Source organism: Biomphalaria glabrata, chromosome 6 (assembly GCF_947242115.1).
Source record: "Biomphalaria glabrata chromosome 6, xgBioGlab47.1, whole genome shotgun sequence".
Taxonomy (NCBI): Eukaryota; Metazoa; Mollusca; class Gastropoda; family Planorbidae; genus Biomphalaria; species Biomphalaria glabrata.
The window spans coordinates 38,927,486-38,949,982 of record NC_074716.1 but is presented as its reverse complement, the minus strand read 5'-3'; the positions used below and the strand labels follow the sequence as shown (position 1 = coordinate 38,949,982).

Here is a 22,497-nt window from a genome sequence, read left to right as displayed (position 1 = left end):
AGCCACCATCAATGCTGGTCTTAGGGTCCTCGTAGTCTTTCGGCAAAATAAACAATTTGAAATAAGTGTACCCTGTGGCAATTACTGCTCAAACTTACAATTTGAAATTGAGGCAATTACCAAAGATAGCATTGCAGACAGTCGAAAACAAATTATATGATATTGTTGTCTTTACAGAATCCCAATCTGCTCTGCTAACACTTAGCAGCACCTCAACCAGCCCAAGAGAATTGACAACACTAAGCAGGATAATCCATCAGACGATGTCAAAATTAAATATAAAAATCACATAGGATCCCTGGACACATTGGCATCATGGGAAATGAAAAGGCCGATAAACTATTAAAGGTGGCATCATCTACAGCAAAACCAGATAGACCTGTAAACTACCTAATTCTAAGGTCAATGTTAGTCAACAACCACAAAGAGATCTAGCTCAACCAATGGGCATCAGGAAACACAGGCAGCGCCATGTACAAAGAAATTACCATGCAAAAAAATTGGACATTATTAACTTCCTCCCCCTGCAAAGAGCAATCTACAATCTTTTACCTAATAACAGGACACACACGTCTGTTAAATTACCATCTTAACAAAATAAATTTCACACACTTACTCCTTTGTAGACACTGCATCCTCTTTGAATGCCCCTTCCTAATCCACCTTAGGCAGACCCTACTACCACTACAGACCAACATAACCAACACTGTATAGCTGAACAACTGAAGAGAACAGCATACTATTTTTCCTTGGCACAGTCTGCAAAAGAGCTGACAGCAGCAAAAAGCTGTCTAGAATCTAGCATCAATACCAGTACATAAGATTTTTTTGAATGTAATGCATACAAAATAAACATTTTGCTACAACTCTTTAAAAAATCCTGTACATCAGGCATGTCAAACTCATATGGTGTATGGGACACATAAATAATTACTACGACATGAGGGGCCGCAGCAAAAAAAATGCTACTAGTAAATTAGAAAAAATCAATAGAATACAATAATTAATAGCATACCTGTCCCTTAGTTAGCTAAATTTGTAGTACTATTTTGCAATTAAAAATTATAATGATTAGCATTATTTTGTTTGTCCTGATGCTTGACATTTTTTCTGGGATACAAGTTCATGAATGTCAGGTTGAAAGTTTGTTTGCCACTGACACTTTAATCACTGATGACAAATTTTGATCTGATAATCTCGAGTGGTGAAGTGTTTTTGTAGCTTTCATTATGTAAACAAGCTGCTCACAGAGATCAGTGCTTGCAAATATAGCAAGAATTCTGGCTGCAAATTTCTTCTCAGGTACTGTAAATAAATGTAAAATTTTGGTTAGCCAATTCTAGATACTTCGATTACAACAAAGAATCTGACTGCTATTCTATCAGCTCTAGTTGCATATTACCAGCAGCATTTTCAGGAGCAATTGAGAATGGAGATACTAACAACGAAAATTCTTGCTCGTATGAAACGAAGTCACGAAAACTAACGATTCCAGGTGTAGGACATATTTACCAAATGTTGCAGCAGTATTTAATCTTTTTAGTTCCTGACATGCTGTGAAGTGAACAAAGTTTTCTCTTCATATTTGGAGATACTAACAACGAAAATTTTTGCTCGTATGAAACGAAAGTCATGAAAACTAACAATTCCAGGTGTAGGACATATTTACCAAATGTTGCAGCCGTATTTAATCTTTTTAGTTCCTGACACGTTAAGAAGTGAACAAGATTCTCTTCATATTTGGTTTATCCACAGTCGCAATTTTGCTTGAAAGCACTTCACATGATTACACGCAGTTGTTACAATTTTATCTTTACCTTGAAGTTTCAAATTCAAGTCTTGCAGGTGACCAGTGGGATCAACTGCCAGTACCAAATCCCGAACCTATTCGTCAGTTTGGAAATGTTCAAGAGGTTCACCTTTCATGTTCAGAAACAATACAATTTTCTCAAGCAGTGCAAAAAATCTCTTCAATACTTTATGACAAGAGAGCCAGCGGACTTCGGTGTTGTAGGGAACACAATCAAATTTGTGTCCAATGTCATCCAGAAACATTGAACATTGGCGAGGATTTAAAGAGAGCGACTGAAACCAGTCTTATGACATATTGCAACTGTTAATTGCTTTGCACATAATGTTTCTTGGTGAATGATAAACTGAAAATTAGCAAATTTAAAATTAACATTCTCGCTTGTTGTGGTGTTATGCAGAGAACAGAGCTGAAGTATCTCCTCATGTATCTCAAAATTCCTGTCACAAGCCCTTATGAATATAGCCAACTGTGCTATACCCGTTACATCAGTTGACTCATCGAGAACCAATGAAAAGAATTCAAAATAAACTTTTTTGCTCCTTAATTGTTCACGCAATCTGGCTGACATGTTATTTATTCTATCTGCCACAGTGTTCCTAGTTAACGCTATTTCTTTGAATGTTTTCACCTGTTCTGGACAAATTACTTTGGCAGCTTTAACGACACACTCCTTCATAAAATCACATTCACTAAATGATTTGCTATGGCTTGCAATTAAGTTTGACAAAATGAAGCTTGCTTTCACTGTAGACTTACTCTCGTTGTTTAGTTTAACAAATACTATTTTTTAATTCAAGTAGCTTGTCATCTCTTGTTTTCCAGCGTAATAGTTTAGCATTATTTTGATAATTTTTTAGGTGATCAATCGGGCCGAATGCGCCCCCTGAACGCTGTGTTTGACTTGCCACATCTTAAAGCTTTTGTCTAATGGAAGTGACTTAAGTTTTTCTTATTTTCTATACGGTTAGGAAGAAACTAGAAGATCCTCTATGAAACAACAGATTTTGATCATGCAATTTTAAGGAGGTGACATAAAAGAGCTGTCATTTTTTTATGTTGAACTAACATTGACGAAGTCATCAAGGTACAACAGCTGTGCTCTTGGAAAGTTAAAGACCAGAACAGATGTCATCTTACTTATGCTTTCATTCTGAAGAACTCTTACAACACAACATTAGTGAGACCCTAAGTAAAAGTTACTGCCAAAGATAATAAAAAGTGAAAACAATGAAAACCAAGTGGGATCAAATATTTTTAATGAATTGCTAAAACCGCACGTTTCTTTTTTTTCCTTTTGACTGTAGCGTCAGCAAACATTTTGATTCCTTTATTCTCTTCAACATATTTTTTCATGAACGCCAAACCTGCAGCATTAAATGCAGTTAGATCCTGGGGACAAATAATGAACAATTAGACAGACAAAATGGCATCACCTTAAAAAAAAGCAAAAAATTGTCCTGTTCAAGAAAACACTTTGTAGTAGCTGAATAATGTCAAAATATAAAAAGTTATATTTTAATTGTTAAAAATATAATTTCTCTTTAAAAAAAAAAATATGTAGGATCTATTCAAATTGATGATAGCGAAACTAAAATATATATGTCTCAGATACTTGTAACATGGGTCATTAGTTTATGATTTTGAAATTTCTCAGTTGTATCATTCTTCACCCACAATTGCCCATGAGGTTATAAGGCAATTGTTTTTTAAAAAGACTATCACAAAAAGGCACACTTTTTTTTTATTGCCTTTGAAGGTAAACACAGCAGATAGTGTTTATTGTTAAGTATTTATACAAATGCAGATGAATGTGCCTTCTGTACACAGCCTTACAATCTTTGGGAAATATTGAAGAGGTGAAAGAGATTCTTAGACCAATGATATAATAGTTAGTATTCATCAACTGCTTGCTTCAGAACTTCAGAGAACATAGATGTTTGAAAGCAATGAAATACCCTTTGTTTTTTAACAGCCTGCACTGTATGATCTTTTAATTTATCTAGAATCTTGGCTTGACTTGGGTTGGAAGTTATTTCCCCTTGATGTATCCTATAATTTAAAAAAAAGATATATATATCACAAAATCAAAATATTTTTGTACCATTTTTCAACATTACTTTTGAAAGAACTTTTTTTTTTTTACTGTCAATATTTATGACAAATAAGTATTTACTGTTTTAGGCACTGATAAGAAAGAAGTTAGTGTCATGCAGAAAGGTGTGGCTGGAGAGGGATATGGCATAGAATAGAGGGCTAAGAAGTTTTTTAACAAGAAAACAAAATCAACAACCTAAATCTTCAGGAAATGTCCGTACATGCATGCAATAGGACCAGTGTGCACTGGGCATATTAATGCAGAGACGGACTGCTCTTACATATTTAAAAAAAAAAATTAATTTAATAAAGAAAAAATTATTATTTCGAACAAGGTGTTTGAAAAAGCAATGAACAACTTACTTGAGCAAGAAGTTGACACACTTGGACATAAGCTCAGTTTCTCTCTGCTGTGACAAACAAATGTCCAGAATAGGCAACAGTTTAGAAACATCAGAAAATGGTAAGGCCAATAATGAACCCATCAATTCACTGCCAAAGTCAATGGTGAAAAAATGCAGTGAAAATAACTGAACAAATAATTCCTTAAAAACTACAATCTTTTTTATTATGTTAAGTTGTCACTACTGTAATGACACAAGATGCGTAGAAGTTGATGTGAATCGGGTTTTTCCTAAGTAATGTGACGAGTAAGAACAGAGTAGGATGATGAACAAGAAGAATAACGGACAAGACGCCTAAGAGGACGACGCTAGGCTAGCGACGACAGAGGACTGTGCCCTTTTTATTGTTTATTAAATTGTTGAAGTTATCAGCCTGCGTTATTAAGTATATTCTTGATTCATTCTGTTGTTGTGTCATATGGACTCGCATGCACCAGTAACATATATATACTCATCAACAAAATAGACCATCAACAGATGTGGCGACCCACGACGGCCAGGGCGTCATTTTGATCTACAATCTAGTTAACTTCATGTTCTGGATATATCTATCTACAATTCTACACTTGGCGAAGTACACTGGAGAAGTACTGGATTAACATTCGTTTATTTCTACTAGATCTACCCTACGTCTGTGCTAATTATCTGGACTGCAGCTGGATTTTGGCATCTTTGTTCCAGTGGATCTAGACTTTCTATTAGAGAAAATTCGAAACCGTTACCAGCGTCTAGCTTTGTCAGCCATGTTGGATATTTTTAGATTGAACTTGGATCTATATTGACTAGATCTATATCTATTGTGTCTGAATCCAGAACTATTTCGTCCGTTGAAGTGATTTAGGGCAGTCCGTCGTCAGTATACCTCTACCTATATACCTCAAGAGTGAAGATACCTCATTGTCAGGTTTATCTGTTTATTGTGAGTACGGAAAGTCATCTGAGTCTACATATCTAGTATCTACAAGCTGACCGTTGGATCGAGTCACCTTGTCAGGTTTGTTTTTCAAGCTATTAATTGACTGTTGCAGTGTTGCTGAGCTTACAATCTAATCTACACACGAGTGATGGTATACCCTACTACCACACTGCGTGACCATCTAATCAACTTGTAAAGTTGACTAATTTATATTCATCAAAAGAGAGAGTTGGACTTTGTCATTTTTTTTACCTCTCTGGAGACAGCACCACCAGCTTGTCTCAGTATTGACTTATGTTCCTGACCTGAAGACAGAAGCCAGCACCAACAGATCATCAAGTGGAACCGGAACCTTGGAACCCTACCAGAGGACTTTATCTGAGAACCGTACCATACTGTGGCAGCAACAGGAGAGATTGGCCTAACTCAGTACTGCCTGTCGAGTAGCCATTGTGGGAGCACACCTTGCCTTGCCTAAGACAAAGACAGTGGGGAACTTGTGTGGAACTGACCGTTGTAGCTCCGTGGACTGAACAAAGGGGATCTAACTAAAGATAAGTTTATTTTTTCTCTCCATTATTATTAAACTAAGTCTATTAGGGACAGTAGATCTTTGTTAAGAGCAGGTTGCCTGATAAGGGCGTCATTATAGGACACATTAGAAAGTGGACCTGCTCCATTTAATAAAGTCTCGATGATTGTTTAGATTGTCTTGTTTTGTTCGTATCCACGTACATTTTATTTTTTTTTAGAAGTCAAGTGAAGTTATCTTTATTTGTCTCTTTCAGTGTATACTTCCTCTAAAAAGTCTCATCTCATTAGAATAGATTTATTTTTTTTTGTGTCTTATTACGTTTATTTTACACTATTCTTATTATATATTAGTAATTTTATCTTAAGTAGATAAGGTAAGCCACGTTTAATCTAGATTATAAATTCTAGATTGTTTCCAGGTATTAACTAAATTGTTATACCTATGAGAGCCTTAGATCTATTTTATCCTGAGGACAACTGAGTCTAAGGAGTAATTATTTATATATAGATCTTTTGTCCCGATTAATCGGTTGACATTATTTTATAGATGTGTTTAAACACAGTCTAATTGGTCAGAATAAAATTTTTTGTCAGTATCACTGGATTGTGATTTACTGTTGGAGGTATAATATTGATTTATCTATTTGAAGTTGTATTGAATCTAGACTAGTGACTAGAATAGTCCTAGGGGTATTTATTGGCAAGAAGTAAGTCCATTGAATTAAGTATTGAGGTATTGATATTTGTTTATGTGGTCTAAAGTAAGTCCACTGAATTAAGGTGATATAAAATTTTGAGTTGTATTCAAGTATTGTGGCTGTGAGTAAGTCCACTGAGGTAATATTTGTTAATATAACATTGAGCAAAGGTATTTAAATATATATATATTACAAGAAGTATTTGAAAGTGAGTTTTTGTGAAAACTAAATTGGGATATTTAGGCCAATAGGGAGGCCATATCAAAACTATATCGAGACATTGTTTAAAATAAAATAAGCATAATGGCAACAGCTCCAAACTTTGATTATATGGAGACTTTTCGCCAGCAAATTATTGCTGAGGCTAAACAGCTAGAACTTAAAGGGAAGGACCTAACTAGCTATGTGCAGCAAATGGTGACAATAGAGAGAGATAGAATAGATAAAGAAAGAAGAGAAGAAACAGAGCGTAGAGAGAAAGAAAAGGATAGGGAAGCACAATTAATAAAAGAAGAAGCAGATAGGAAATTACAATATGATCTTGAGAAATTGAGAATTGAAGCTGAACAAAATAAACAAAAAGTTAATAGCAATAATACTAATGATAGATCTAATACTAATACTACCAATGCCCCAGACAATCACATTGAAACCAATAATTGTAATAATCACACAAACAACACTAATATTTCAAGTGATAACAACCATTGGTTGAGGAAAAAACTACAACCCTTTCAGGAGGCTAGAGATTGCATTTCAGACTACCTAAAGAGATATGAAATTAAAATGGTTAATTGTAATATAAGGGAGGAAGAGTGGTCTCAAATTTTGTTAGACTTTGTACAAGGGCAAGCTCTTACAATTTGTCAAAACCATAATCATACTGTACAAAATAGCTACCAAATTTTAAAAAAGGAATTGCTGAATGCATATGGACACAATGCCAGCACATTCAGAAAAAAATATTTTGAAAACACACCTTCCAATCAGATAGAACCACAAACCACTATAAATTTGGAAAAAGACTATTTTAATAAATGGCTGGGATTTGAGAAGATTGACAGTACCTTTGAGGGATTAAAAAATTTTATATTGCTTGATAATTTTGTAGCTAAGTGTGACCCGCAATTACAATCATTTATCAAAGAAAGGAATCCCAAAGTTTTGGATGATGTTACTGAGATAATAAGAACATATAAAAATGCCTATCCCAACAACCTTTTTTCATGTAAAGATAAAAAGAATATTGATCTAGTGGGATATACACAGGAAAACAATGAAAGAAGTAGAAATAGAAGTAGGGATAGCCAACATTTTAGATATAGCAATAGTAGAGATAGGTCAAACAACAGGGATGTTACATGTTATAGATGTGGGAAAAAAGGACATATGGCTATGAGATGCAGGGGAACACAAAACAGGTCAAACAGTAGGAATAATTATAATAGATCAAGTAGTACACATAATTACAATAGGACAGATAGTAGAAATAATTACAGAGCAGACAGTAGGAATAGGTACAGCAATTACAACAACAATTACAATAATAACACATACAATAGGAGTAAAAGCAGGGAATATAAAAATAGAGATTCTGACAGAGTGTTTTTTGTTAGGGAAAATAAAAACAATTTTGCTTTCTACCCAGCTTTTATTAACAATGTTCCAATAAAGGCAATCCGAGATAGTGGCTGTAACACACTCGTGGTTCGGGCTGATCTCATTGAGGCGCAATATTATAGGGGATATACAAGGAAAGTGGAGTTGGCAGATGGCAGTATAAAGGAATTTAAAGTATTTAAAGTGTTTATTGAGACACCTTTTTACACTGGCCATTGTGAGGGAGTAGCCATGCCTAACATGAGACATGATATGTTAATTGGAAACTTAACAGGTTTGAAGGAATGTTCAAGACAGGAAATTGAAGCATGGGAAAAGAAATATGAAAGGTTACAGCAGAATAGGAATACTGAAACAGATAATTACATTAGTAATATGGTAATAACCAGATCTAAGAACAAGCCAAAACAAGAAACTCAGGAACTTATTGATATGAATGATGAAATAGTTAATGGTGAAGAAGATAAAGAGAAAGAGGTTGAAATACAAGGTCAAAAACAAGACGAAACGCAAGCAGAAAAACAGAAAGATGAGAACTTAAATGAAAAAAGAAAATTAAGAACATTGGAGGTAGGAGACAAGGTATTACTTTTGGTAATTGACTTAAAAAACAAATTAGGAAAACAGTGGAAGGGTCCATTTGTTGTTACAAATAAAACAAGTGAAGTAAACTATAAGATTAATATGAATGGAAAAATAAAAACATATCATATAAATAATTTGAAGTTATACAATGAGAGAAATGAAAATCAATTTCAAAATTTGGATACAGAAGTAAACAATGAAAATCAAACTCAAAAGTTAGATACAGAAACTGTGGAAAATGAAAATCAAGTAGATGAATGTTTAATTGTTTTAATCAATGAGGAAACTAATGAAAATGATATTAAAAATATTCCTATACTAGAAACTAAAGATAACCAAACATGGGAAAAACTGAATTTAGAAAATTTATCTCCAGAAAAAACAAAAGACATAATAAATGTAATCAGTGATTTTAAAGAAATTTTTTCCAGTTTGCCAGGAAAAACAAATATCATAAAGCATGACATAAAGTTAACTAGTGACAAACCTATTTTCATGAAGCCTTATAGGATTCCATTACACTTACAGGGAAAAGTTAAAGATGAAATAGACAACTTATTAAAACTAGGAATAATAGAACCATCCAATTCAGCTTATGCTTCACCAATAGTTATAGCAAAGAAAAAGAATGGGGATATAAGGTTATGCATAGATTATAGACAGTTAAATAAAATAACTGAATTTGATCCTTACCCTATGCCTAACATTGATGACATATTACACAAATTGTCCAATGCTAAAGTATTTACAAAATTGGATCTGACAAAAGGATATTGGCAAATTCCTTTAACCAATAGAGCTAAACCTTATACTGCATTTATCACTCCTTATGGAATATTCCAATGGAACTTTATGAGCTTTGGGCTTATAAATGCTCCAGCTACCTTTAATAGGATGATGATGTCGGTTATGGGTCATAGAAAAAATGTAATCTGTTACTTAGATGATATATGCATTTTTCATGAGGATTGGAAAGAACATTTAAAAGGAATTAGGGAGATTTTTGAGTTAATTAAACAAAATGGTCTAACAGTTCAAGCAGAAAAGGTAGAGATAGGCTTAGAAGAAATCACATTTTTAGGACATAGAGTTAAAAATAATACTATCAGTCCCATTGAAGATAATGTAAAGAAGATATTAGAAATAGAAATACCAACAACACAAAAACAGATTAAATCAATACTAGGGATGATAAACTATTATAGAAAATACATACCAAATTTAGCAGAGATAGTTGATCCATTAAACCAGTTATTAAAGAAAGGACAGCCTAGAAAAGTGACTTGTAATAGAAAGTGTGTAGAAGCTATAGAGAAAGTTAAGCATATTTTTTCTACAAATTTGATATTGAGATTACCGGATGTTTCTAAAATATTCTATGTCACTACTGATGCTTCTGGTAGTGCTATAGGAGGTTGTTTGATGCAACAGTATGATAAATTACACCCAATAATTTATGTAAGTAGGAAATTATCTGATACTGAGAAGAGATACAGTGTCATAGAGAAGGAGGCTTTAGCTGTTGTTTGGGTTGTAACTAAGTTGGAAAGCTATTTACTGGGAAACAAATTCATATTGTTATCTGATCACAGGCCTCTTAAGTTTATGCAAGAAAAAAGTATTAAAAATGGTAGATTATACAGGTGGTTTCTAATTTTACAAGAATATAATTTTCAATTGGAGGCTATTAGGGGAGAAATTAATATTGTAGCTGACATGTTGTCAAGAGTTACAGTGAGATAAACTGTTGTAAATAATGATTATTCATTTTGATTTGTTTATGCATGTATATATATGTATATGTTCTAGTCAATGGGTATGAATAAGTTGTTTATATATGGACTATATATATTTTATTTCCTTTAAAGGAAGATAACTCAGTAAAATATAAATTGGGAATTTTATTAAATCAAGGGAGATAACTATAAAATTTCAATAATTGAAGTCAAAGGTGTAAATTAAAGTAAGTATGATCATCTACAGTCATATTTTTTTATATAATCATTATCATCCATTAGTAAAAGGCTAGGTCAGTTTGGAAATGGTAAGTGGAGAGAAAATATACTTATTGGTACCCAACAAAAAAAGTTAGGTAGAATAATTTGGAAAGTTGTTTTGACACAAATATTACATTTTGTCTGACAGGAGGGGTTTGGTGTGATATGAGGCGACCGCCAACGTACACATAGCCAATAACAGTATTTACTCTGAAAAACTCTGTTTTATGCCTATGGAGTCAGCAAAGGCATCTTCGTATGTGGACTATATACATGTGTATTTACTCTGAAAAACTGTTTTACGTCTGTGGAATCGACAAAGGCATCGTCGTATGGGGACTGTATACATGTCTTGATGGACTTAGTACTATTGGTTGGTGAAACTATTACACTGTACTATACTATTTTATCGTCAATGAGTGATGATTAGAACACCGCATACCAGATATTTTCTTACTAATAACTGTATTGGAACTGTATTGTTTTCTTGGTGTCAACATTCAACTACAGTGTGAACTTTGTGACATAGGAACATGGACAATTTCACCAGGGAACTGATGAAGATGGGAAACATGATGATGTCCATCAAGATCAAGATATATGTTTGTTTTGTCTTTCCCCAAAATTTTGGCCATATATATTGTACAGACATGACAGTAGGGATAGTGTTTTAGACTGAAAAAAAAAAATTGACAAAATTTTTTTTTTTTTGATAAAGGGGGGAGGAAATATGTAATGACACAAGATGCGTAGAAGTTGATGTGAATCGGGTTTTTCCTAAGTAATGTGACGAGTAAGAACAGAGTAGGATGATGAACAAGAAGAATAACGGACAAGACGCCTAAGAGGACGACGCTAGGCTAGCGACGACAGAGGACTGTGCCCTTTTTATTGTTTATTAAATTGTTGAAGTTATCAGCCTGCGTTATTAAGTATATTCTTGATTCATTCTGTTGTTGTGTCATATGGACTCGCATGCACCAGTAACATATATATACTCATCAACAAAATAGACCATCAACACTACAATTACCTGGCACGAATGCGCCTGATAGTTTCTAGAACAAAATCAACTGGAGTTTCACTCTGATAAGCCATCATCATAGGATGGGGGGCTGGTGGGGCAGACTGAAAGGGAAAAAAATCACAATCATAATAGGCAGTCAAGGAAAAGCTCAAGCTTGTTGTTTCATAAAATCATGTGAATGTAGGTCCAGTTTAGATTGACCTCACATTCTGAACAAGAATGCAGAAAGAGAATATGGATGAAGAAAAACAAAATAGCAGAAAAGTTCAAAGTGCAATGATAACAAACAAAATGACTAGTCATTCTGCATCACAGACATAATGTATCCAGTTAGACTACAGTTTGTCTGCATATTATTGAACTAGAGTACAAACAAATAATTGGCTTAATATTACACACAAGATCATCAATGCTAAAACAGAAAAGCAAAATGAGTTACAAATTTGTTTACCTTCTTTGTCTTTGCTTGCTGGATTGCTTCCAACTGAGTTTCATAAATTTCTAGAGCTTCCATTATTTTCTCTGTCTAAAAGACAAAACAAAACAAGGTTACAGAAGACAGTTTGTGTGGAAACACAAACTCAAAATCGGCCCCCGAAGAGGTCCACCCAGGCAGGCTTCAATATTTTCAGAAAGAACATCCAAATGAAATTATATCAAAGACAAATGAGAGATAAGAATGGAGAAAGAAGGTTGACAGATCTTGTGTAGTGCCCCAACGGTCTATAGGGCAGATGATGTAAAGTTCATCTGTTTTTGTGGCCTACAGTTAGCGAGGGTGTCATGTAGCCAGCACAATGACCAACCGCCTAAACTTTTCCCCAACTAATGTCAGGTACCCATTAGAGCTGAGTGGACTCAGAGGCCCCCAAAGATTTCAAAGTTGAAAATCCCAGTCTTCACCAGGATTCGAACCCGTGACCCCCGGCTCGGAAGCCAAGCGCTTTACAGCTCAGCCACCGTGCTCCCCTAGCCTAACTGATGTCTTATAATTGATCTAATTGTTTTGAAAAGGCTCAATCTTTTATTCGAATCCAAAAAAAAAAAAAAAAAAATTCCGCAATAAAAAAAATGTTCAGAAAAATGAAGTTTATAAGATTACTATTCATTTTAAATTAGGTTTTACTTATAATGCATACTAATTAGCTTTTTCTCTTTAAAAAACTGCTTGCATAACTGATTTTAAAAATTAGATTTTTCACTTTCAGAAAAAAAAAAGAAGTAGCCGTTGCATCAGAACTTTGAATGGTCTAAAATATTGTGATGTCGGATTTTCAATATCTTTTCTAGTTTACGAGATCTAAACGGGACGGACAGACAGACATTTCGCACAAAACTAATATCGTCTTTTCCCCTTTTGGGGGCCGCTAAAAACAGGTAAATTTCTCAAAATCAATATATATAAATATAGTAATAATAATAATAATCCTTGTCTTCAAGTCCGAAGATTAATGAGGAATGCAGTATTTCCCATGGCTATGCAGCCCTAGCTGTGACCTACACATTTTGCCACATCCATTGTCCGCTTTTCATCGATATTAAGTATGGAGTTTCAAATCTTTATATATATATATATATATATATATATATATATATATATATAATTAAATTTCTAGACTATTTGTATGTTAGAAGAACTTTGCAAGTAGTTTTAAGTAATATCAAGAAAGAAAAATGAAACATAAACTTGATTCATTTGTAAAAAAACAACAACAACAAACAAAGTTAATTGCAATGCTACTTAATTGAACAAACAAAAAAGAATTCATACATACCCCTTTAATACTTTCTAGTGTTTTCTTTCCAGCCATTTTGACTTCTTCTGTAGTCTCACCAGGTACCTATAGACAACAAAGTCTCAAATTAAGAACAGGAACTCAGTCTAAAACACATTCAGGGATAGGTCAAAGTTATTATGTCTGTATTTGATAGATCTCTTTACATATCAGCATTAGATTTCTTGCCACTTCTTTAACTTTATATGACCAGTACTCTGAAGTGCTTGCTGTAGATGACATGAGATTTTCTGAATTTCTCAAATGTAGGAAATATCTGCCTAACTGGTTAAAAGAGCAGCAGACATAGCTTGTTTTCAAGTGTTGATAAAAGGTTGATAATAAAGGTAGGTAAACTGTCTGATTAAAATAGTTACACTGTAAAAGTCTTAAATCAACACAACTCACAACTTCTCCAGTTTGTAACAGAGCCTCATCCTCCAGTTTCTCTCTCTCCATCTCTCTCTCCTCCTCTAGGACGAGGGGCTCCTCCGTCTTCTCCCATATCCTGAGACTCTTGTCACTAGAGGCAGTGACCACAGTATTCCCAGATGGGCTGATGGCCAGACTTCTAATTTCACCATGATGACCCTGGTATAGAAACACATTAATAAAATATTTCTGGCTACAAGTTTTCAGTAAAATACCATTAACTGTGTCGGTTCAGCAGCTTGTGTTAATATTGACAAATAAACTAATGTTTCAATGTTTCAATCTAACACTAAACAGTTTTAATAATAATACTAATAATAATAATCTTTATTATCCATAAGGAAATTTGTCTAACAATTTGTGTATTACACCAAGCAAAACATTATAACTATAGAAAACCAAAGTATACATTCACACCAGACTCACTCATAATTTACTTGTGAAAAGTTGATATAGCAGTATGGTACAATATTTTTTTTAACAATATGATAAAAGAACTGAGTTTTATTTTTTAAAAAAACAACAACTGAAAAGGAAAAGAATCAAGAATAAAAGAAAAATTCATATAAGACCATCACTTTCTGTGAGCATTGACATATGTAAAGTAAGAGTGTCTAGTGATAAATGATGATTACTTAACCAAGTCCAAACCCTAACCAAGTGTTAAGTCCATACAAGATACCAAATTAATTCTGGCTTGGCTAGATTTAAGTTTTTCATTCCCAAGTTAAAATCTCTGTCAATATAAGAATGCATATGAAATCTCCAAGAAGCCTTCTACTAAAACATAAAGTAGTGTGAAGTATAAAACTTGTCCAGTGTACTCACCACAAGGGTCTGGATGTTCTCAAAGTTATCTGCATCCCACTGTTTGATCTTCCTGTCTTTACCTCCTGAGTAGAAGAGGTGAGTTTTGGGAACAAAGGAAATGCAGGTCACACTGGAGAGATACAAGAAGCAACATAGAAAGAATATTGCCCTGATAAACCACTTGGTAGAGACAATTGATACCTACAGCCTTGTGGCCAAACATTAAGAAGCATGAAGCCTACCTTTCATCATGAGCAAATATAGATTTGTGGCAGTCCCCAAAATCTAATCCCCAGATTTTGATGTTTCTGTCTGCAGAGCCTGTGACAATTAAAGTGCTGTCATATGATATATCCATACACACCACAGGCAACTTATGACCATACAGGGAATTAAAAAACTGAAAACAAAAATCAAATCAAATACATTTGAATAACTTGGTCCTCATTAATTTAAGCAATACAAGACTAGTTCCAAGTATAAATGAATTTATGATAAACCAAAATTTAACTCTAAAAATGTAATGCTTACAAATATATGTTAAAATAACAAAACAAAAATAATTCACAATTCTACAATAGAGTGTTTTCAAGAAGCCCTACATAAAGAATGCAGTCAAACCTCATCCAACTTAATCAGACTACCTCAATAGTTATTTTATTTGATTTTCACTATAATATTAAAAACACATTTATAACCATATAGATGTTGTATGAAACTTATAGAAAACTGTGAAATAGAAATGGCTTTAGTAGTCTAATAATTATAGCTGAACTGACAGAAAGAATTGAGAGCTTTGTTGATAACCACAAAGGAGCTGAAGGGTCCAAAGAAAAATCACAGACTGATAAAGTTTGGCATAGTATCTGTCAGAAAGTAGTACAGTGTGTGACAAACAGGGAAAGAGTTACTGGCTTCTGATTTTGGTTTTGCTGCAAGGCAGTGAAGTTTTGAATTTAGGGTTTTCTCTCTCTCTCTTAAGCAGGTGGCTATCCAAGACCAAAGAGCTTCTCCTGCCTTTATAAAAACCCTGTTTGATATAATCAAAAACTGAAGATGTAATTTAAAAAAAAAAAAAAAAAAAAAAAAGAAATGTATAATTGATGAATTCCACATTTTCATTTTCCACATTTTGAAAATTGGTAGCATTTTTACAAAGCTTATATCAACTCACTCAATCTGTCTGTTAAAAAATTTGTACACGTTATTTCTCTCACACCCTATGAACAGGCTGAAATTTCGCACAATTATTTCTTTTACCTGACAACACAAGAATCAATTTAAAAAAATTGACCAATTAGGTAATTAACTATTTATTATTAATTATATTGTTTGGTATCTCAAACAAGGGAAAGAAATTGTAATTGACTGAAGAGGTAGTATAAGCTGAATTAGACCCCTTTACAGGGCATCCTCTGAGTCTCAGTGAACACAAACCTGAAAAATAGGATGAGACTATAGAAACCATAGATAACTATACAATCTTCCATGTTTATAAGCTCTTCATCAGCAGAGTGGTTACCGTGTTAGCTTGAAAAGCTTAAGAAGGCTTGAGCCATGAATTCAAATTCAAGTTGTTCCTCCACCATTTTTATTTTTATAACTGTTTTTTTTATTGTTAGTCTATATCTAATTACATGACTGATCCAAACTAATTGATACAAGTACACTTAATTAAAGCTTTGTTTAAAAATTATAATTAATTTATTTTTTTTACATTTTCTTGTTTAGGGGGTGCATTACTAAATTGATGTCAATAATGACTTTTCTCTGTACCCCTTACAATTCATTTAGTTTAGTCAACATGAACAGATGAAAAGAAGAGTGGTAACAGAAAAATTGGTGAACTAAATAGAACTAAGTCTGAAAAGCACTGACTGCTAGGGTGCAGCAGATAAACTGATCACATGTAAGAAGATGAAACTTAAACTTAAGAATAAACTCTACAAACCTTCAAAGTATCTGTAAAAAAAATCTTGACTGTACTGTCCAACAAGGCCAAGGCCAGCAATTTTTGGTCAGGTCTGAGTAAAACAGATACAAATACTCATTACTGATTGGACATCATGAGACTTAAAATGGTTCCCTTGCAATACAGTACAGAGCAACTTACGTAAACTTGACACAGAGAACATCCTCATCCATCTTCAATGTCCTTGTGTGCTCGAGAGACAAAACTTTCCTGCAGACAGAAAATAATTTATTCAAAAATAGGATTTAAGAAGCAAATAAACAAACAATTACAGTTATTGCTTATAGGGAAACATGATTCATGAAATGAAACACATTTTTGCTCATTTTTATACAGACATTGGTTCAACAGAAAACTGCATCTTCAAGGGTTAGGGTTAAGTCCTCTTACCTTTTAGATTGTGAATCCATGGTAAGTTCATAATTCCAGAACTTGACCTCATGGTCAGCACCTCCAGATACAAGCCCTCTCTGTAAAATAAAACAAAAACCCATAGATTGATGTATAAATTTACTGTTCAAACATGTATAAACTTTTTCTTTTTCACACTGCTAATCTGTGATAAGACATACAAATGTAGGGGTCAGTGACACTAATAGTGAGAATTTTTGTATTCAAGAACTTGTAGGATACCAAACAGAATGCAACTTTTACTTTTCTCTTTCCTTTACTACACAATTTAAGTTCAAAAATATAGAGCCCTATAATTTAATTATAGTTAGAAATAACTTATGTAAACCTAACCTTAACTGTTTTTAAATAAGATAGATGTTAAACTTTAAGCTCTTCATGACACTGCTTATTGCGTTGTGATTTATTTGAGCATTGATTAAAAAAAAAGACTTTGAATCTACATTATTACAATGAAGACAACTTTAGCTTTAACACAAAGAACAAAAGTATCTTTCTAGATCTATCTCTTTATATTCTATAAATCACCAGAATCTATATTTTCAAATTCAACATTAGACAGATATTGCAGTAAGACTAAGAAGTTGCAACATCCATCTATCTAGATTTGAACTTTTTGAAAGCCAAGACTACATCTAATATGTAAAACTCCCTAACATACTTTATCTAATAAAAATCTAACTCCCTGTCACAGGCAGATTTGGCAATGAGCAAGAGGTGTAGCCTTGAACTTATTATCACTGAAAAGTCTAACTACAATGACATCATAAGCTTAAGTATCATATTATTTTCAGTGGAAATTCTTGTATGGTCAAGACACTTGCAGAGATTGAGAATGATAGAGGAGAGACTACAAGATCAAAAAAATAAAAAATAAAACCTACATAAGAAAAGATGAGAATTGAGATTCATTTTGATTCAGATGAATGGTATGACTAAGTTAGGCTAGAAAATTTGAATTGAATATTGTTATTGTTTAAATTTCTTTAATTATTATTAAATAGTCTGAATTTATTCATTATGGAGTTGTTTCAAGTCTATATGTGAACAAAGAATAATTTTGATAGGATCATCACAAATAAAAACCTACATAATTCAACACCCTTTATAATGACATCTTACAATTGAAAGTCCACTAGACTCAATATCAGATAAGCCCTAGTATTTAAATACGAAGTTTTGTGGGTGAAAGATAAAATCTATCTTAAATACCTGCCTTTCAATAACAAAAAAAACAATGGGCATGTTGCTTTTTCTAATTTTCACATGGAACTCAAAAGTTGTCAACTGTCAACATTTTTTTTTATATCTAAAAGATATCCTTGGGTGAAAAATAAAAATGTATATGAGCAAATGGGCTGTATTCTTATGTAAAGATTGCCTATAAATATAATTGTATGAAATGCCTGGTGATCTCTTCAATCACAAGTTTAGAGTTACAAGTTTAGAATGAGTAGATTTATAGGAATTCAAGAATTTGTTGAAAGTAGAAAAGTATAGCTAGTTAGTTACCATACAGACCTTATCTGGCATTGGGGCCACAGACCAAACAGCTCCTTGGTGGGCTTCAAAAGAATGCAACATTATGCCTCCATCAATATCAAATAACTGTAGTTTGCCTGTCTGTAGAGGGAAGACAACAAAAATATTTCATCACTCATAGTTCACATTGATTTAAATATTCTGCACAACTGTTAAAACGTCTTTATTTTGTTTCATACAAGATTTGCTAAATTAAAACAAATAATTCTGCTAAACTATGCAATAATGCATCAAATAATTCTACTAAATTAAGCAATATTAAATCATAAATCCACTATGTTAAGCAATAATACATAAAATAATTCTAGTCAAATAAACCATTAAAAATTGAACTATTATTTGGCAAGTAAAAACTTAAATAATTTAAAACAAATCTGAGAAAGTTAAACTGATTACTTGGAAATCTCAGGTAAATTGAGATCCAATGTAAAGAAGTGATAAACTATGGGATAAGGTGAAGCATGTATATATATTATATATATCCAGGGGTGCCACCCATGAGACCAAGTAAACCCTGAAACCAGAATTTCCAAATTTGACAAACCCTGAAATCATAAACCCCAAACTTTACCAACCCTGAAACGTACCGCATATACAATTTAAGCATCAAAATTTTACGAAAGAAGAACAGTATTAAATTACTACCTAGATCTGTATCATAATATGCCCCCCATGTTTTAAATATGTAATTAGTAAGCCTATCATTATAATAAATAGAGTTTGTGTGTATTTATTGATAAAGCTTGTAATACAAGTTAAGAGGATTTAGTACAATTTTATATTAACAATGTTTGTAAACCCCCCCCCCCCCCCCAAACACACAGTTATTTTAAATGATGTTTCTCTCTTAACATTTTTTCCCTCATTATTCCTTTGAAGCAGCCTACTTTAATCAACATTGATAGAACTGATTCCATCAATGTACATGCATGGACCTGTAAATCTATTGCAACAAGATAAAATTGATTTTGAGATTTAGTACAGATCTACTCCAAAATGAACATTACGATTTAGTTTCTAATATTTAAATGTAGACCTAGATGGCTAGAATGTGCTGGACTGCCTATACATAATTATAATTTATTTGTATAAATCTATTGACCAATCGATCTATTTTTTTTAGCCTTCAGGGGAACGCAAACTTACTAATTTAATTCTTCAATCATTGATTCTAGTTCTGATCTAAAAATGATGTAAATATCCTAAATCTAGATCCTACTTCTATAATACTCTTGACATAGGCTAAGGCTCTATGTCTATATGGAACCTATACAAATTTTAAAATATAAAACACGAAAAAAAAAAAAATTCTCACTCGTGAATTTTTTTTTCTTTCTATTTCTAGATCTAGGACTAGCCGCTAGGTACGCGAGTAGATCTAGACTATATCTATACTAAATACAAGACTTTACAGTCTAGATCAGATCTAGATTGATCATAGAAATAGATCTAGACTCTAAATCGAGCCGATTCGAGGCGCGTTCCGTAGATCTAGAAATTCTTTATAGATCTAGATCTAGAATGTTTACACTTTTTTGTCACTTAAAAAAAAAAAAATACTGTACCGGTAAATAAAGCTTAGTGCGCATGCAAAGTGAAAGTCTCGCGAATAGCGAGATATGAGACTGGTCGATTTTGTTTAAAAATGGCGGCTCGCGCGATCGGAACTAACAAACTAAAATTAACGGGGGAAAATGACCAGAAATTTCGAAAAAGTCTAAATCAACTAAACCCTGGATTTTTACAAAATTGTAGAAGGCAAACCCGGAGGGGGGGAAAATCGGACCCCTCAAAACCCGGATTTCCGGGTTATTCCGGAAAAGTGGCACCCCTGTATATATCTGATCCTAACAATCAATACTTTATAGAGTTAAAGCAAACAGAGCTAATTACTTAACCAACTGAACTAATTCTAGTTAAATGAGGAGTATTATAAAGGTCAAACCTTTTTAAAACTGTAATAAAAAAAGTAACTACACAAATTCAAATAGCAGCATATAAGGAAAGACAAGAATAGACTCAGGATTCACTTTAGTTCAGATGCTAATATGGCTTAATTAAGCTATTACATTTGAATTGAACCTTTCTATTTAGAAAAAGAATTAATCTGAATTTCTTGTATTTTGAAGTTCAATTACAACGCTATCAAGTACTAGTGAAACTAAGAAAAAGAAAAAAACATTTACCTTAGTTCCTATAATAACATGCTTGTCGTTAGCTGCAAACATATTGCACAGAGCATAGTCACATTGAAATGTGCGAATACATTGTTGAGTATCTCTGTAAAGTAAGTAATACAATAAGAAAATATGTCAAAACTATATGGGAGATTACTGTCAATCAAACAGTCAATTTGCTGGTGACTGTCTTAAAAATTATTAAATAATTTACTTCAAATATTAATCAATTTAAATTACAAAACTAGGTTCTACACTGAAGGTGAAGGGAGTTCACTCATTTCAGTGTTTAATGATTGACATGAATGAATTGCATCTCGTACAAAAACAGATTTACTTTCAAAGCTAAAATAAGGTACACATTTATAACTAGATAAGATCAGGGTTTTAAAATTTGACCATGTCAGTAGCAACAACCATATCTTCACCTGGACATGAATCAAAGATTTTCTGATCAACAAACCAACAACAGATAAATTGTTATTACCTGTTCCACAACTTGGCCTCCTCAGAGCTGGCAGACAGAATCATAAAATTGTCCGAACTGAATCCTAAAGTTCTAACATCAGAACGGTGTCCAGTATGTGTGTAAGCCACAACATTGTTTAAACTGATTTCATGCTTAGCATAAGTGAATGTCCCAGTCTCTAGTTTGTTGTTTGCAAACAGTGCACTAAACTGAAACAAAAAGAACATAACAATTGAAGCCTGAAAGCTTGTGTAAAAAGATTTAACAAAGAACTTTTGAAATATACGGGACTCCACATTGTCCAGTAAATGGTTGAAGTAGGTCAGAATAGAAAGAAAACATTAAGGTCAGAATAGAAAGAAAACATTAAGATCAGAATAGAAAGAAAACATTAGGCCCAGAATAGAAAGAAAACATTAAGGTCAGAATAGAAAGAAAACATTGCATTCAAGATGTCCAATGAAACTTAAAAGTTGTTATGTAAACAGTTTTGCTGGTAAGCAGAAAAAATGTTTCAAAGAATATTTGGAGGAAGGGTCATGAATAGTTGCAGTATTTACAAAGATCTTAATGGGAGACAATAAAAGAAAAACAGGGCAAGATGTCATGGTTCCTTGAAGTTCATATGAAGGTTCATCATAGTTCACTGTTACTATTAATCATGTCATATTGCCAGTGAAGCTACATTTTGGTTTTAATACTTAGATTTACATCTGTGGTTTTAGAGCATGCAATTTATGCTATTGTTGGATGTCTATTCATTGTCTGTTGATTGACTTTGAAAGATATAAACATCCATCAACTTCAACACACCATGTCACTTCAATGTATCATTGAAAAGAACTAACCCTAACCCTAACCCAAAATTAAATGAACAATGCTCAACTCTCAAAAGAGAAAGCCAAACTATGAAAACAAAAACTAGCATGTCAATTTTTCAATTTACAGCTAAACAGAAACCTATTTTTAATATTGATAGCTTAGTCTTAAAGATAAAATAATTTGATCAAATTCTACAAAGTGCATTAAATTAAATGATACTAGAGACAAATAAAAATGATTTGATTGTTTACATACACGCAGGTCATGTCCAGTATCGGAACAAATGTGGACTGACCAGAGCTTAGATGAGAAACGGAACGTCTGTAAATGTTTCATTTCGTCATTCAGTTGAAGTCTGACATTGCTGGTGTCCACCTCAGCACCTGACTCTCTGAGAAA

At 33.1% G+C, this 22,497-nt stretch overlaps 1 protein-coding gene across 3 annotated transcripts in view; it reads right to left on the bottom strand.

The window, feature by feature from the left end:
- Positions 1 to 3,052: 3,052 nt before the first annotated feature.
- LOC106056470 (WD repeat-containing protein 3-like) overlaps positions 3,053 to 22,497 on the bottom strand; it is a 29,142-nt gene continuing 9,697 nt past the window's right edge. For all 3 annotated transcript variants that reach the window (XM_056033998.1, XM_056033999.1, XM_013213252.2), the window contains exons 9-24: positions 22,354 to 22,489; positions 21,295 to 21,485; positions 20,817 to 20,910; positions 18,610 to 18,711; positions 17,068 to 17,147; positions 16,819 to 16,887; positions 16,657 to 16,729; positions 14,948 to 15,105; positions 14,724 to 14,835; positions 13,872 to 14,054; positions 13,464 to 13,529; positions 12,140 to 12,214; positions 11,695 to 11,789; positions 4,271 to 4,399; positions 3,769 to 3,862; positions 3,053 to 3,202 (exon numbers count right to left, since the gene is read on the bottom strand). In XM_056033998.1, the coding sequence (XP_055889973.1) occupies positions 3,068 to 3,202; positions 3,769 to 3,862; positions 4,271 to 4,399; positions 11,695 to 11,789; positions 12,140 to 12,214; positions 13,464 to 13,529; positions 13,872 to 14,054; positions 14,724 to 14,835; positions 14,948 to 15,105; positions 16,657 to 16,729; positions 16,819 to 16,887; positions 17,068 to 17,147; positions 18,610 to 18,711; positions 20,817 to 20,910; positions 21,295 to 21,485; positions 22,354 to 22,489 (1,792 nt within the window). In that variant the 3' untranslated portion in view covers positions 3,053 to 3,067. The remainder of the gene's footprint in view (positions 3,203 to 3,768; positions 3,863 to 4,270; positions 4,400 to 11,694; positions 11,790 to 12,139; positions 12,215 to 13,463; positions 13,530 to 13,871; positions 14,055 to 14,723; positions 14,836 to 14,947; positions 15,106 to 16,656; positions 16,730 to 16,818; positions 16,888 to 17,067; positions 17,148 to 18,609; positions 18,712 to 20,816; positions 20,911 to 21,294; positions 21,486 to 22,353; positions 22,490 to 22,497) is intronic.